The sequence below is a fragment of the Quercus suber genome, unplaced genomic scaffold (assembly GCF_002906115.3).
Source record: "Quercus suber isolate HL8 unplaced genomic scaffold, Cork oak 2.0 scaffold_868, whole genome shotgun sequence".
In the NCBI taxonomy this organism is placed as follows: Eukaryota; Viridiplantae; Streptophyta; class Magnoliopsida; order Fagales; family Fagaceae; genus Quercus; species Quercus suber.
The window spans coordinates 2,603-18,778 of record NW_027070298.1 but is presented as its reverse complement, the minus strand read 5'-3'; the positions used below and the strand labels follow the sequence as shown (position 1 = coordinate 18,778).

Here is a 16,176-nt window from a genome sequence, read left to right as displayed (position 1 = left end):
CTATCATTCTTATTTGATGTGAGACTTCACTCACACATTATACCCAATAATCTCCCCCTCACATGTGAGTCTCTGTCTCTTTGTGAGTTTCAACCAAGTGCTACTAGCTCCCCCTTACCTATGGGTTTTTTTTCTTTCACCTTAATTAATAAGTCATCCATGGGTCTCTAATATACTATCCATAGGAACCACTTGTCAGCCTCGCACGCTCATCAATTAACCCAGCCCGCACTTCCATGTCCATGGGAACCTCGCACGACACTGTTATTTAACTCCATTGACAATATTCCTTTTCTTGGGTCTTTTTCCAAGGATTGTCTGTGTGGGCTTTATGGGCCTGTATACGCATTTCATTCCTGCTCCAACTGTGAAATAGATCAATCTTCGCTCTGTTTGTGAAGGGACAATGATAACTTTGTCCACACACCACCATAGGCTTTAATACTACTTTTTGGGCAAAGAACATCTTAGAAAACCTTCAATTGAATAGTTAATATAATATATTAAGACACTACTTGACCCAAAAATACTTAATGAGTGCTCTAGAACAATTGTTCCTAATGCAAGTGAGTGCCTCTTGAAACCTCCTTAATGAGTGTACAACGGCACTCATTAAAATATTCCTAAAAATAATGATACATTGACCATAGTCTATCACCTTAAACAATCTTGTTGTATCTTTATAACAATCTTGTACAGTCCATAAATGTATCTATACTCCCGACAAACTAATCATAATTGGAGTTATTTGTTATCAAAAGTAGGGGGAAAAAAAACAGCAGCTTACAAAAACCTTTGAACCACATAGTAAGTATAAATGAAAATTAAGAAGAAAACACAATTTTGACATCAATTACCCTATCAAAACAAATAGATAGTACATACACACCTCTATCATATACAATGTGTATAATTCGTATAATGGTGGCCTTAGAGCGGAGAATACGCTGAAAATTTCCCGTAACGTTGGAGCATTCACATACTCTTCTTTCTCGTTACTTTATGGACCATGGTTCATTTCGGAAGAAGAGAATCCTATTGGAAGAAAACAACGCTAGCTCGAAATATATTTGAAATGTGTAGTTGCATGTATACCATTGGGAAAGATCAGCATTATACATAGTTAAATAACACTTTGAGTTCATCAATGTAAGCCCCTCATTTCAAGAATATGGTATAAGTTCACTAAGACAGTTTTGGGGTTACATTGTTAGAAAACAAATTAAAAAATATAGTATAAAGTTATTTCACAAAACTATCCAAATAATACTCCACGAATCCATCAAATTAAAATAATAATAATAATAATAATAATACTCAACGAATACAGATTTGGGATAAAGTATAGTGTCCACGACATAAATGTGATCTCGTTTCAATTATTTTGACATATCTGGTCCCTCCGCGACACAAATAATCTATACTTGAGATTTTCTCTTGTTCCTTAACTTCTCTTTTCAATCTAGTGTTTCACATTTCTTTTGTCTACTATCTGGAAATATGCAGTTTTTTTTTTTTTTTTCAATTATGGAAAAGAGAATTTAAACTATAATTTTCTTATAAATGAGAATAAATAATACCACTAAAATATAAAGATTTTGGAAAAATGTACATTTTCCAAAAAAAAAAAAAAATCCATCAATTTTTTAAAATGCGCATTTCGGCGTGGAAAGCAGAACATGGCTGTTGGGCTGCCGTGGCCATGTCCGATACAACAGGGACACAGGACACGCATTGGACATGGCTGCACGCGTGGCCCAGCCCTTTTTTTTTTTTTTTTGAATAGTGAAGGACGCGGCCATGTAAGAGGGAAAAAAAAAGGGTAGAGGAAGAGTGAGCACAAAAATCGGCGGGTATAGGTGAGAAAGAATGATGAATGTTTATGAGAGAAATGAGATGAGAAATTTAAATATGAAATACAATGAGTGGGTGAGAAACAAATTGCTCTCACCTGGATGGGTTTGGAGAATGAGAAAATGAGTTAATGATGGTTTTATTTTTAAAATAAAACGATTGTTTTTTAATAACCATATACTCACTTTATTTTATTTTAAAAAAAAAACTATATAATAGTAGTAATAATATTGGTAATTTTAAAAAAATAATATTTTTGTTATAAAACAAATTTTGTAAGCTTTGAAATTTTATGGGGAAATTACACTTTACCCACCTATAGTTTGCTCAAAAAACACTTTACCAACCCGTGGTTTAAAAAATAACACTTCGCCTACCTGTGGTCTAATCCGTTAACCAAACGTTTACCCACCTCTATCCTGCCATTACTCTAACACTATTCCACTAAAAAAAACAATAGCAATTGAATCAAAACACTTTCCTGAGAAAAAAAAAGCTTCCTTTTACCCGCACACCGCTGTTCGAGATTGTGATCCACTCCCTCAAGATGAACCCGTGAAACTCTCAACATCAAGAGAAGAAGGCAGTCCTATCAAAACCCATGTGAAGGATATTGAAGATTTTCTCTCTTGATTTAAACAACAGGTACGATTTTGATAGTTAGGGTTCTTTGATTTCTTTTTCAAAAATTGCTGGTACATTTTTTGCATCTGGGTAGTTTTCGTTTACTGTGGATTCTGCAACAACAACAACAACAGTTGATTCTGCAGCAACGGTTGGGGCGGCAGTGATGATTGCCGTATTGGGGTTGTGGGTGGTAAGGGTAGCGGGGCTGCTGCTGTTGGGGTTTGGCAGTGGCCGATGTGGTGGTTGTGGGAATTAGGGTGGTGGTGTTGTTGTTGTTGTTGTTGGTGGTGGTGGTGGTGATGGGCTTGGACGAAGGGTAAACTCTGTCAGTCATTTTGTCAAACAACAATATACAATATACATTTTTTGCTGGTACATTTTAAAAGGTACAAACAATTCATATTGGCACTTGATACTCCTTTTTTTCCCATATATTCTTTTTGGGCTTCAAAATTTTTTTCAATAATTTTGCTTTAAATCTATTCCATATCATCCTACGTGTGCCCAATCCCAAATATTAGAGTTCTTATGGACTAGGCTAATCACAACTATTTACGCGATTTATGGTTCTACTCGTTGATACTACAAAGTGCCCAATCCCAAAGTGCTTTGTTGATACTACAAAGTGCTTTGTTATAATAATAAAAGACATTGGTCCATTTCTGTGTGGTTGCCTCCCAAATAAAAAACAAAGATTTTTTTTTTTAATATGCATATTCCGTTAGGAACCTGTAGAAAATTTCAATTGCTGAAATTTATATATTGTTTAATGAGCTAAAAGTTGCTAGTGGTTTGGTCCTTTGCTGTGTTGTGTTCTGTGTGGATCCTAGGAATCTTTTTGTATTGAGAAAAAAATGTGTAAATGTGGACTTTGTGGTCCATTCTCACGTGGTTGTCTCCCAAAAACAGAACAAACACTTTTGACTATTTCTGCTATGTTTGTGTTTTATTCTTTTGTCAAATAACGTTTTTATTTAAGCATTTATTTTTATGCAGATGGCAGATTTGAAGTTGACTGTTAAGATTAATTATGGTGGCAAGTTTGTGTGGAACCCAAACCTAGAATATATAGGTGGCAACATAGCATATGAAGATGTTGACTCTGATTGTCTAAGTTTTTTCGAAATACAAGGACTATGTGAGAAGTATGGTGCACCCCATACAAGTACATATCATTACCTAATTCCTGGAGGTAATTTAGAGGAAGGCTTAAGAATGATAACTAGGGATGCTGAGGTGTTGTATATGTGTGAAATTCACATAGCATGGCCTACAAATAGGTTGGTATTATATGTGGAAGGTGGTGAACAGCCACTTGCTGTTGAAAATGAAGTGGATGAAAATGAAGAAGTGAATGTGGATGGTGAAGGAGATGAAGTGCTAGAAACTGAGCAAAATGATAATGTGGACTTTGATTGGTTGGAGGAAGGGCTAGAAGGGCCAAATTTTAATGACGGTGTATTTGGGGAGACTGCAACCCCACAAAGGAGCAATGCAGCAGCTATTGAGGCCCCACAAAGCAATAATACTAGGGAAATTGATGGTGTGGATGAAAATGATTGGCTTGAACCACCTGTTGAGGATGACATGGAAAGTTTGGTAGGGTCTGATGATGATGAACTAGCTATTGGTTCAATAGAGAAGGTTTTTAATGTTCAAACTGGAATGAAAAAACCAAAGCTATGTAAGGGAATGAAGTTTCCTAATGCTAAGGTGTTTAGGGAGGTATTGAGGGAATATGCTATACATAAACCTATGGATATCTGGTTCAAATTGAATGAGAAAGAGAAGATATCTGTCTATTGCTAGAACAAGTGTGGGTGGAGGTGTTATGCATCTAAAGTTAGTGGGGAGTTGACCTTCCAAATAAAGACATGGATACCTGAGTGCACCTGCCCTAGAACCCTCCAAAACAACCAAGTAACATCAGCATATATTGCCAAGAAGTACATGCAAGATTTTAGCAAGAACCCTAATTGGACTGTAGAGGGTGTGCAACACCATGTGACATAAGTGTGAGTCAAGTGTATAGGTCTAAGAGGAAAGCCATTGATTTGATTACCGGGGATGAGCAGTTGCAATATGGGAAGCTAAGAGACTATGTAGAGATGATAAGGTTGAATGATGTGGGAAGTAGGGTTATTTTGCAAACTGAGATGGAGAATGAAAATTCCCAACCAAAATTTAGGAGGATGTATATAAGGTATAATGCACAGAAGGTTGGTTTCTTAGGAGGGTGTAGACCAATCATAGGATTGGATGGGTGCCACCTAAAAGGAAGATTTGGTGGGCAAATACTAGCTGCCACAGCTAGGGATGGAAATGATAATATTTTTCCAGTTGCCTTGACTGTGGTCGAACAAGAGAACAAGGACTCTTGGGTTTGGTTCCTTCAACAGTTTTCAGATGATATTGGGAATCCAAAGCAACTAAATTTTGTCTTTATCAGTGATAGGCAAAAGGTATAAACTTTGTATGTTCTCTTCAGTAATACATGCATGTATTTTCATTATTCATATTACTAATATTGTTTTTAACTTATCAAATAAAAAAAATGCATTGCCATACTAATATTATTCTGCAAGTAGGAATGACCAACCCTACCCAATGGTTTTGCCCACCATGATTTTACCGTAGGAATATTATCTGGTATACACCACACTTTTCTATTAGGAACAAAAATGCCACAGTAAAAGCAATGCCATACTAATATTGTTTTCTATTGAATTCTATGTGAAACAGGGACTTATACCTGCAATTGAGATGTTGTTTCCAACTGTGGAGCATAGGTACTGTGTGAAGCATATCTACAATAACTTCAAAATTGACTACAAAGGGTTAGAGTTGAAAGATGCATTATGGAAATGTGCTGGAGCCATAACTATTAAGGAGTTTGAGAAGAGAATGCAAGAATTAAAGGATCTAGACCCTAAGGCTTGGGAGTATCTTGCTGACATCAACCCTGCCCAATGGTCTAAGTCTCATTTTACTTGCAGGGCATTAAGTGATTGTTTAGCCAACAATCTTAGTGAATCATTCAATTCCATGATTTTGAAGGCTAGGGACAAGCCCATCTTAGCAATGTTAGAGTGGATTAGAGTTAGGCTAATGACCAACCTCTATAAAAAGAGGAAAGGTATAGAGAAGTATGTTGGGAAAGTGTGTCCAAATATTCAAGACAAGTTAGAGAAGTTGAAACAAGAGAGCATACCTTTTTGTGCTACTCCATCTGGTAGGTTCATGTATAAAGTTGATAATGACCGTGAAAGGCATGTGGTTAATTTGACAAATAAGACATGCAGCTATAGGATATGGGATTTAACTGGACTGCCTTGCAAACATGGCATTACTGCTATTTTTAAGAACCTAGAGAAGGTGGAAGATTATGTGCATCCTTGCTACCTAAGGGAAACATATCTTCAAACTTACCATGAGATTATTCAACCAATGCCTGGCCAATCAGAATGGGTTCAAACTGGACATGTTGCTCCTATTGCCCCTCATGTTTACAAGCCACCTGGTAGGCCTCCTAAGCTAAGGAAAAAAGCCCCTGACGAGCCAAGGAACCCATATAGGGTATCTAGAATGAACAAGACTATTAAATGTGGGAAGTGTCATAGAGAAGGGCACAATTCAAGAGGTTGCAAAGCTATCATTACTGGTGAGACTACATGGCAAAGGAGACAGAGGCTTCAAAAGGATAAAGTTGTAAGTATATTTAGAGTTCAACCCTAGTCACTTCATTCCTTGCTTCATATGTTTGTAAGCTGTCATTATTGTTGTCATATGTTTGTAACTTGTACTGCTGTGATATATGCATAGGGAGTTAATTCTGCAAGTAAGACCAAGAAGAATGTTACTGAGGCAAGACCTCAAATCACAACTCAACCTACATCCCAACCTGCATATCAACCTTTTGCTAACACCTCTAAATCTCAGCCTTCATCCTCACAACCAGCTAACAGAGCTTCAACTCCACAATCTGCCTCTAGGGCCTATTGGTACTCTTCATCTAGTCAACCAAACTTTCATGCGCCTAGAGAGACATGGGATTCTAGACCATCATCATCCCAGGTATTATAGCTTTATTTATATAATTTTTTGTTTTACCTTACCATCAATTAACTTGTCTATAATTATGATTTTGTAGCCAAGAAGTTGTGTTGCTGGTGTAGCTAGTGTGGTTGGTGCATCTACTGTTGCTGGTGTAGCTAGACAAATAAATGGTGGAGGAACTACTATGGGTACTAGAGGAAAGGGCAATATATCAAGTGCTGCAAAATCCAAGGCAATAGGTGGTAAGAGCAGAACATCAAAACCATCAAAGTTTCAACCGGTTGGTGGGAAGAGCAGTACATGATGACCAACAAACTAGAAGGAAGCTAGATGAGATGTTTTTATGTTTTGGTTGGGAGATGTGTTTCTGTCTTTGTCAAACAATGTTTTTACTTTTGGTTGTAATCTTGTTATCAAGGTGGAAAGGTTTTAATATTTTGGTATTGTTGTGTTATTTTTTGGCATGTGCCATTTATGATAGAATGATTAATATTTTGGTAATATATTAGCTTTTGGCAATGTGCCAGGTAATGACAGATTGGCTATGTTGTTAACTGTTATGGAAGAATTATTAATATTTTAGTCATATATTGCATATATCAGGTTTTGGCAATGTGCCAGGTAGTCACAGAGTGACTGTGTTGTTAGCTGCTATGGAAGAATCACTTATATTTTGGTCATATATTGCATTTATCAGGTTTTGGCAATATGCCAGGTAGTGACAGAGTGACTGTGTTGTTAGCTGATATGGAAGAGTGTCAATATTGTGTTGTTATGAACATTCCAAAATGTTTGGTTATGATAGTTTAGTGCCATCAATTTACAAATACCATCAATTTATTACCAACAATCAAATCAGGTGATTCTATTACCAAAGTTGTTATATTACAACAATACAACTTACAAAATGACCATTTAAGCATTCAACCTACAAAACAATACAACTTACACACTGAACTAAGCTCAATGATCCAACCAACCTCAACAAAACAAACACATAACCATCATGCTAGACCTAAATCTCTTAAATTCTGTTTTGTTGATGTAAAGCAAAACAAAAAACCAACATTACAAACACAAAAATCCCCATGACACCATTAGTGCAAGCTTGCACAATCTCTCATTATCTCTTGCCTTCATTGCTTTCTCCCTAGCTTCTACGTATTGTTCACGAGCTTTTATTTCCCTCTTAGTAGTTTTTTCTTCCATTTCCCTAGCTGACTCTTCCCTTTGAAGCATTGGTAAAAATGAGTTGTTGTAGAGTAAGTGCCACTTGATGAATACATTGCATAAGTTGCTCAAGACACCTTCACTGAAATTACTGCAATTTGAAAAAAAAAAATTCCCATTAGAATATGTATCTTTAGATTTAAATGATGGGGTAACAACAAAAGCCCCTTTCACAAAGGCATCCACATAGAGGCATAAAACTTGATATTGCCATAGCAACATTGCAAAAGATGCATTATAATGCACTAGTTACCTTCTAAATTTAGATTAACAAAAGGCAAAAACATTAGGATGTTGTTCTGACCATGCATCAAAACATTTTATGACCTATCACTGAAATCATTTAGAAGCTTCCTATCTCATTACTTCATATAAGTAGATTCAGGACTACCTTTGAAGATTGCTGAAATAAAAAGCTGGTCTGTTCCATTCCACTGATCTGATATGTACAACGAAGAAAATAAATACTGATAACAAAACCAGCAAGGAAATCATAGACTTGACTTACCAGGTTAATATTATATTTGCTAGTCACATACAGAAAGTGAACAAACAATAGGAACTTTAAAGAGCACTCTGTAGCACCTAACATTTTCGGGTTTGCATATTAGATGTAAAACTACTACATGAAAGTGACTGCTATTGCTCTACCAAATGATAAGCATTAACAAGTAGAACCATAAAACACCCAAGGGGCTGCACTATTACAAAGGCTATTTACATTCAGAAAGTGAACAAACAATAGTAACTTTAATTATAGCCTAAAACATAGTACTTTGTAGCATCCTAACATCTCGGATTTGCATATTAGATATAAAATTACTACATAAGAGTGACTACTATAAGCATTAACGAGTAGAACCATAAATCGCGTAAATAGTTGTGATTAGCCTAGTCCATAAGAACTCTAATATTTGGGATTGGGCACACGTAGGATGATATGGAATAGATTTAAAGCAAAATTATTGAAACAATTTTTGAAGCCCAAAAAGAATATATGGGAAAAAAAAGGAGTATCAAGTGCCAATATGAATTGTTTGTACCTTTTAAAATGTACCAGCAAAAAAATGTATATTGTATATTGTTGTTTGACAAAATGACTGACAGAGTTTACCCTTCGTCCAAGCCCATCACCACCACCACCACCACCACCAACAACAACAACAACAACACCACCACCCCAATTCCCACAACCACCACACCGGCCACCGCCAAACCCCAACAGCAGCAGCCCCGCTACCCTTACCGCCCACAACCCCAATACGACAATCATCACTGCCGCCCCAGCCGTTGCTGCAGAATCAACTGCTGTTGTTGTTGTTGTAGAATCCACAGTAAACGAAAACTACCCAGATGCAAAAAATGTACCAGCAATTTTTGAAAAAGAAATCAAAGAACCCTAACAATCAAAATCGTACCTGTTGTTTAAATCAAGAGAGAAAATCTTCAATATCCTTCACATGGGTTTTGATAGGACTGCCTTCTTCTCTTGATGCTGAGAGTTTCACGGGTTCATCTTAAGGGAGTGGATCACAATCTCGAACAGCAATGTACGGGTAAAAGGAAGCTTTTTTTTTCTCAGGAAAGTGTTTTGATTCAATTGCTATTGTTTTTTTTAGTGGAATAGTGTTAGAGTAACAGCAAGACAAAGGTGGGTAAACGTTTGGTTAACGGATTAGACCACAGGTAGGCAAAGTGTTATTTTTTAAATCACGGGTGGGTAAAGTGTTTTTTGAGCAAACCACAGGTGGGTAAAGTGTAATTTCCCCAAATTTTATATATATAACCATATTTATTTATTTATTTAATATATGTATCCCTGCCATATTCGTGTTCTAATTTTTCAAAAATTGTCATGTTGTCATACCGTATCTGCTTCCATACCCACACCCATATCTATGTAGGATCTTCCTAGGTTTTGGCCTTTTGGGTACACCATTCACGCAATATGTAAATATCACAAGTAAGCATTTAGTCCAAACTTTTGGGAAAGAAAATGTCGTTTTTACTTATGTCTGTTATGACCTGTTTGGTTGAATTTATTTCTATTATTAAAAAGAATAAATACTTGCAAGAACAAAGTCAAGAGTAAAAGAGTATAATGGGATTGAAGTTGTGCATGGTCATATTAGTAAGTATTTACTAGAGGTAGCATTAGAAATAGGTTTAATTCATTGTAAGCACTTCAATTCTACTAGTAGATTTGTCACCTTAAGGGTTGACAATAAACCCCTGGGTGTTTTTTTCCATTAGGGTTTTCACTTCTTAACCATATTTTTTGAGTTCTTTACTTTCAACACTTGTTTATTTAGCAAAATTTGTTTGTGGTCTGATTAACCAAAATTAAAAGTGACTATCAAAATTGGTTAATTAAACTGTTTGGCATAAAATTGGTTAAAATTTAACAAACACAGTCTAAATTTCCCAACAATCAAAGATCTACCAAGTAAACATTTGATATGAGACTCAACACACATCTACACAACACAAATAAACTCAAAAAATCTATTACAATCAAATCTGCACAATTTGAGTTATAAAAAATACAATACCACAAGAAACTTGTAGTTCAATGCAATAGTTAGTTCTTTGTCATGACAAGAATTATAGTTTGAATCTTTCCTCATTCAATGTTACAACTATCGAATAACTAAGAAAAAAAATAAACCAAAGAAAAAATAATATGTACATATAATTTATTTATAAAAAAAAAAAAATTGAGGAGAAAGACCACCATGCACCTGTGTATATATATATATATATATATATTAATATTACAGGCTCTCTCTCTCTCTCTCTCTCTCTCTCTCTGTTAGCCTAATCACGACAAAAGTCAGAAATCCAATCTCTTTTGGCCTAATCGGTGGTCTCAGCTCCTTATAGGTTCTCTCTCTCTCTCTCTCTCTCTCTCTCTCTCTACTATTTTCTCGGCAATCAAACATAGTTCTTGACTTCGATTGATTTGGCTTTGCTTCAAATTTACCATGCTGGTATCGTTACATCTAGATCTTGTATATATTTATACTTTTCCCTATCCAAGCCCTCCGATCAGGTATCTTCTATATGTTCATTGATGAACCTAATTTCTAATTCCCCTTTAAAACCTAACCTTCAATCTTTATATTTCTTTGTTTTTCAAGTCTTAAATTCGATTGTTTCTTTTCTTGAATCTTAATTACTGAATTTTTAATTTTGGAATAGTTGAAAAGATGGCCATTGATAGCATAAACATTCCTGTTGGTGTTTTATTTTGATTTTGGATTTTTTTTTTTTTCAAGGTTCTCTTTTTTCTACTCCTATTGACAAGTAAAATGTTGGGTTTGGTAAAGTCAAACAGCCCATTGTCTAGCAGTTGTTTCCAAAACTTCCAAATCGAATTCCAATTCAGTGTGTGCTTGTCTTGATAGTTTGTATTGATTGTTTAGAAGTAAGAACTGAACTGCTATCTCTAGTTTCTTTATTTTATTCTTTCTTACCTCTCTATACACTCTCTACATTCCGGATCTTAAATTGGTACCTTTAAAAGCTGGGCAAAAGAATATGGATTCAATCCAAGGTAAAACTACTAATGAATGGTCCAGCCCATAATAAACTTATATAACTTGGGGCTGCCCACGCTGCTCCTTGCTATTTATGCCACGTTGCCACTCTTGCTTGCTTTTAATAGCATAGAACCATTACTCTTGCTTGCTTTTAATAATTCAACTAAGAATTCATGTTTTCCATGTATTGCAGGTCACGTATTATAGATAACCAGAATTCCATTCTCTGTGACCCTTACTTGTGAAACAATATTTTCTTGCTACACACAGTACATGTGCTTTATGAGAAAGTGTCTTTGTTCTTACTCTTCACAATCGTGTTTAAGAAAATTTGAAGGATTCAACCTATGGCTAGAAGTATTAGAAACAATGGAGCAATTGCAAGAGAAGAATCGGCAGAAGTGCTAGAAAACTTGGAAGCATATGAGAATTAGACTGGTGTTTTAGTTTTTTTTTTTTTTTTTTAATTAATCATTTTGAAAACTTGGAACTAATTGAATACTTGAGAATTAGGCTAGTGTTTTAGATTTTATATGAGAATGGAGTTCAATTTGCAATTGCACAATTTATGTTTATGTTTATATTTTGAATCGGGTTATTAAATTTTGATCAATGTGAAAAAGTGCTTCCAAATTTATTTATTTATTTTTAAAAATTAAATGCTTATTTCAACCATTACAAACTATTGAAACTTATCTCAATACAATATATTTCAATGGTTTTTAATAATAGTTTGACTCATTTAGTAACTGTTTATAAAGGTGGAAAACATTTTTCAACGGGCAATAGAATAATGTATAGTAGAAAAAAGAAAACTCTTGACATAGTTTTTAGTGGTGGTTCTAGCAGTCATTTCAACCATTAAATGTACTTTTTTTTTTTTTTTCAACGATTTCAACAGTTAAAAATAGAATAATCTCTTGTAGTGAAAGATATTAGAAAAATTGTTGTATATGTAAACAAACGTTGCATAACCCATAGAAAGCACTAAGCACATCTATCTATACTCTCAACAAACTGATCATAATTGGGATTCTTTGTTATCAGGATAGTGCTCTCATTGTAAATGCTAATCACTTATGAAGTACACCCTAAAAAAGTTATACATAATTAGTATTCATTATAATCGTCTATATGGTCTAATCTACCTACTACATGTTCAATATGGGACTGAGCACACACCTACATAGCATCTTTGTAATCCGAATTCATACAATGTATATATTGAAATCTTTTTCATTTCAATTCTAGGCATCCACATCAAAATTCGTTATAGGTTATACTGCTCCTAAGCCAAATGATTTTAGCTAACCCAATTTTTCTTCCACACATTATCAAAAAATTTCTCAAGAACCAAAGCAAAGAAAGTTTTGTGGTGAAATCAAAAGGTCAATAAAGTTGTTGAACGGGATCAATTGCTTCAATTTGGTGTGAAATTGGCCAAACCTGGCCAATATTGAAGTTTTTATAGTAGAAAACTTTCACCGAGGTTGACTAAAGTTAACCAGGCTTGATTAAATTTGATCAACTTTTCCAGCATCCTTTACTTCAATTTTTAAAGCTAAACTTGGCAAATCCCAAAATTTTATAGCTAGCGAAACAGCAAAGTTGATCAAGTTTGATTAGAATTTGACATGAAAATCCAACTATCTAATCAAAACGAATGTCAACCCATCACATAAATATTTAAATCTTCTGTTAAATTATTGCTTACGGCGGGTTGAAATTGGAGTTAAAAATTGGGGTAGATATTTTAAAAAGATTGAAATTGCTTGACATTGGACTTAATTTGACATGAAATTGCTTGAATGTCAAACCAAGTTTCACGCGATTTGTTTCTCAAAAAAAAAAAAGTTTCACGCAATTTTTTTTCTAAAAATTTAAAAAAAAAAAAAAAAAAAAGTTTCACGCAATTTCATGGTTTCCTCCATAATAATATTCAAAAAAAAATTAAATAAAAAAAAAAAGAGATGAAAAATTAATGACATTGAGGTTCTAGAATATTTATGAACTAGAAATTTTATTAAGTAACATACGAGTGAAATATAATTTTAACTAGCATATCGTTATGTATAGCCTTAAATGCATATAACTAAATTGAAACCCTGAAATGGAAGCCATTTGAAATACTACAACATGCCTTGGTGCCGCATATTATTTAGTTTCCATACTTAACCATAGATTCTCAAAAAAAATAAAAAATAAACATAAACACTCAACCATTTTTATGGAAGCCATGAAAGTAGAATAGACTCACCACTTATGCATTAGGTAAGACGTGTAATGTCAAACCAGAACCATTTAGCTTTTGCTCAGTTATTTGATCTAGTTGCGTTGCCATTTCAGGTGTAAGATAATTCTTCCAATCTCCAACTTTACCTTTCTAAAATATGTGTTGTTTTCGAACTCAAATGTGTTGACTCCAACTTGCGTCATTCCAACATCCACTCTTGCCTTTCCACTTTTATTCACCTCCAAATTGGACAAGTTCTCAAAAGTCAAAACTACATAGGTTCATAATCTTTTGCACCACGCCTTTATCTTCTTCCTCCAAGGAGAAAGGATAGCCCATAAATTGAGCCATTTTCTTTATCCAATATTCAGTTTTTTTCTTCAAGTCTTCATACTTTAAAAACAGTATTTTCTCTGGCGATTCCAAACTTGCTCTCCAATACCCTAATAAATGGTCCCAATATGGTCCGCCAGGAGTGAGTCCTTCACAAAAGAACTCAAATGCATCCTCCAAAGGAAGATCTTCCCAAGCCGAGACTTCCTCACCCTTAGGACGCGTCCTGTGATGAAATTGCCATAGAGACACAAATGCATCCTTTGGCTCCCTGCATATGTAAACAATTTTACAACCAGAATTTATAATGGATTTTGGTAAGGAGGTGTAAGGGATGTGGGTGGCCACAAGGGAACATCTAGATTCAATTTTTGTGGGCTTGAGTGAAGTTTAAACTCCAAGAAGGGCACACAATCATGTGCCAATCTTGTGAGTAAAGGGTTTGTAGACTCATCGACACGAGATCGTGTCGTGATGGCAAAAGCCAGAGCTTTAAGCCAAGTTGTGCCAGATTTCGGAGTGCTACTCAAGATCACGTCGTTGGTTTGAGGCTTGAAATGGTCTTGAGCACGCAAGATTCCTTCCAACTGGAATGAACTGCACCAAAAACCTTCGTACAGATAAAGATCATTAAACATGAGCCAAGCACCTTTTCTTTTTGGGACGGTTGACATGATTTCTTCTAATTTGTTACTGGTTTTTGGATCAGACTTGTACTCTTCTGCCTCATTACTTTTTGAACCATGATTCATTTTGGAAGAGGAGGATTCCAATGGTAGAAAGCAAAACTAGCTGGAAATATATTGGAAATGCATGTATACGTGAATGATAAAGAAAGAAATCATTATACATAGCAAGTAGAGTTCTTCATTGTATGCATTTCAAGCCTCCCATTTCAAGACTATTGGATAAGATCTCTAAAGTTTCCTGTCCTCATTCAAAGAAAATTTAGATGTCATTTCAAAAATAGTCACATGTCCTAGCTAGTAGACATAACCAAGGGTCCTACTTTAATCTTTCGAATAAAGCTTGTCCGCAAAGTTCCAAAACAAGCACAGTTCCCAGCCCCAAAAGTTAAGATCTCATTTCAGTAAGATAAAAAAAATAATAAAAAAAAGGTTAATCAGGAGGTTTTACCGGATTTTATTAAAAATAACAAAATCTCTCAAACTATTTTATTAGTAAGGCAAGCTTTGAAACATATTTGGTTTCTAACAAATCGAGTGTGAAATACTCGATTTTGCCCTGCGAAAATGCACTTGAAAATCGAGTGTCTTACACTCGATTTCAAACTCAAGTTTGAGACACTCGATTTCCAAGTGCATTTTCACAGGGCGAAATCGAGTGTCTCACACTCAAATTGTTAGAAACCAAATATGTTTCAAACATTGCCTAACTAATGATATTGTTAGGGTTTATAGTTATTTTCTAAAAAAATCCGGTTTTACTCCCAAAAACCGATTCTTTTGTATGTATATATTTTCACCAAACCTTTCAAAAAAGAAGATTTTAACCATGAAAAGTTAGAAAGGATTTAGTGTATATGTTTTTTGAGGTAGTATAAAGAGATGAAGAGTATAAATTCTAATTTCGCAGACGCAAATACGTTGAAAAAGCCAGTTGTTAATAGCAACCATGCATCTTTGAATTCAAATTATTTTCCATTTAAAGGACTTGAACTTTGAACTTGTTAAAACAAGCGTCTCTGCTTTAGAGCTCTCAAATTATCTTACTAATTCTCACTAAATTCTTATGAATAAAGTTTTCCTCTAAATTAGTTTGAAAGAATATCCTTCAATTCAATACATGTCAATTTATAAAACCTATCCATATGTGTGATTTAAACAAATCCCATAATTTATTTAAAAACTCATATAACTAAAATTACATGCAAACAGATGTTTATTTTAACTGCCAAGTAATAAGTTAAAGGAATATGATTTTTTTCCCAATTCTAATACAAACAAAAACTAATAAAGCAAGCTCTGTCTTACGGCATTGCCCAATTCTAATGATAAAAAATTATTTCATGCTATATATATATATATATATATTTCAATTATTAATAGTATATAGAAACTATTATTTCTTAGGTTTTCCTCTTTTTTATGCATACAATTTCCACGTGATTTTTCTTTAAAACACCAAATCCTTAAAGCTTTAATTATATATAACACTTAATATGTTTTGGTATTGTTTTATCTTTAAATTATTAAATGTATAATTAACAAGTGCCCTAAGGGCAAACAAAGTTAATAATTAATAAATGTTCAATATTATGAGTTATAATGCACAATTTTT

General features: G+C 34.4%; 1 protein-coding gene, 1 long non-coding RNA gene and 1 pseudogene across 2 annotated transcripts; 1 reads left to right on the top strand and 2 right to left on the bottom strand.

Annotated features, from left to right (window-relative positions):
* The first annotated feature begins 2,377 nt into the window (after positions 1–2,377).
* Positions 2,378–6,216, top strand: LOC136065161 (uncharacterized). Its single transcript, XM_065767944.1, has 3 exons — positions 2,378–2,499; positions 3,478–4,943; positions 5,224–6,216. Exons 2-3 carry the CDS (start codon positions 4,590–4,592, stop codon positions 6,214–6,216), a joined length of 1,347 nt encoding a protein of 448 aa, XP_065624016.1. The 5' UTR covers positions 2,378–2,499; positions 3,478–4,589.
* A 1,157-nt stretch (positions 6,217–7,373) lies between these two features.
* LOC136065166 (uncharacterized) lies at positions 7,374–9,433 on the bottom strand. The gene is made up of 3 exons (XR_010626792.1): positions 9,186–9,433; positions 8,159–8,206; positions 7,374–7,858 (listed from the first exon to the last, which is right to left on the bottom strand). It is a non-coding gene; the product is annotated as an uncharacterized LOC136065166 (long non-coding RNA).
* A 3,932-nt stretch (positions 9,434–13,365) lies between these two features.
* On the bottom strand, positions 13,366–14,761 carry LOC112022278 (flavonol sulfotransferase-like; annotated as a pseudogene).
* Between the last annotated feature and the right edge of the window lie 1,415 nt (positions 14,762–16,176).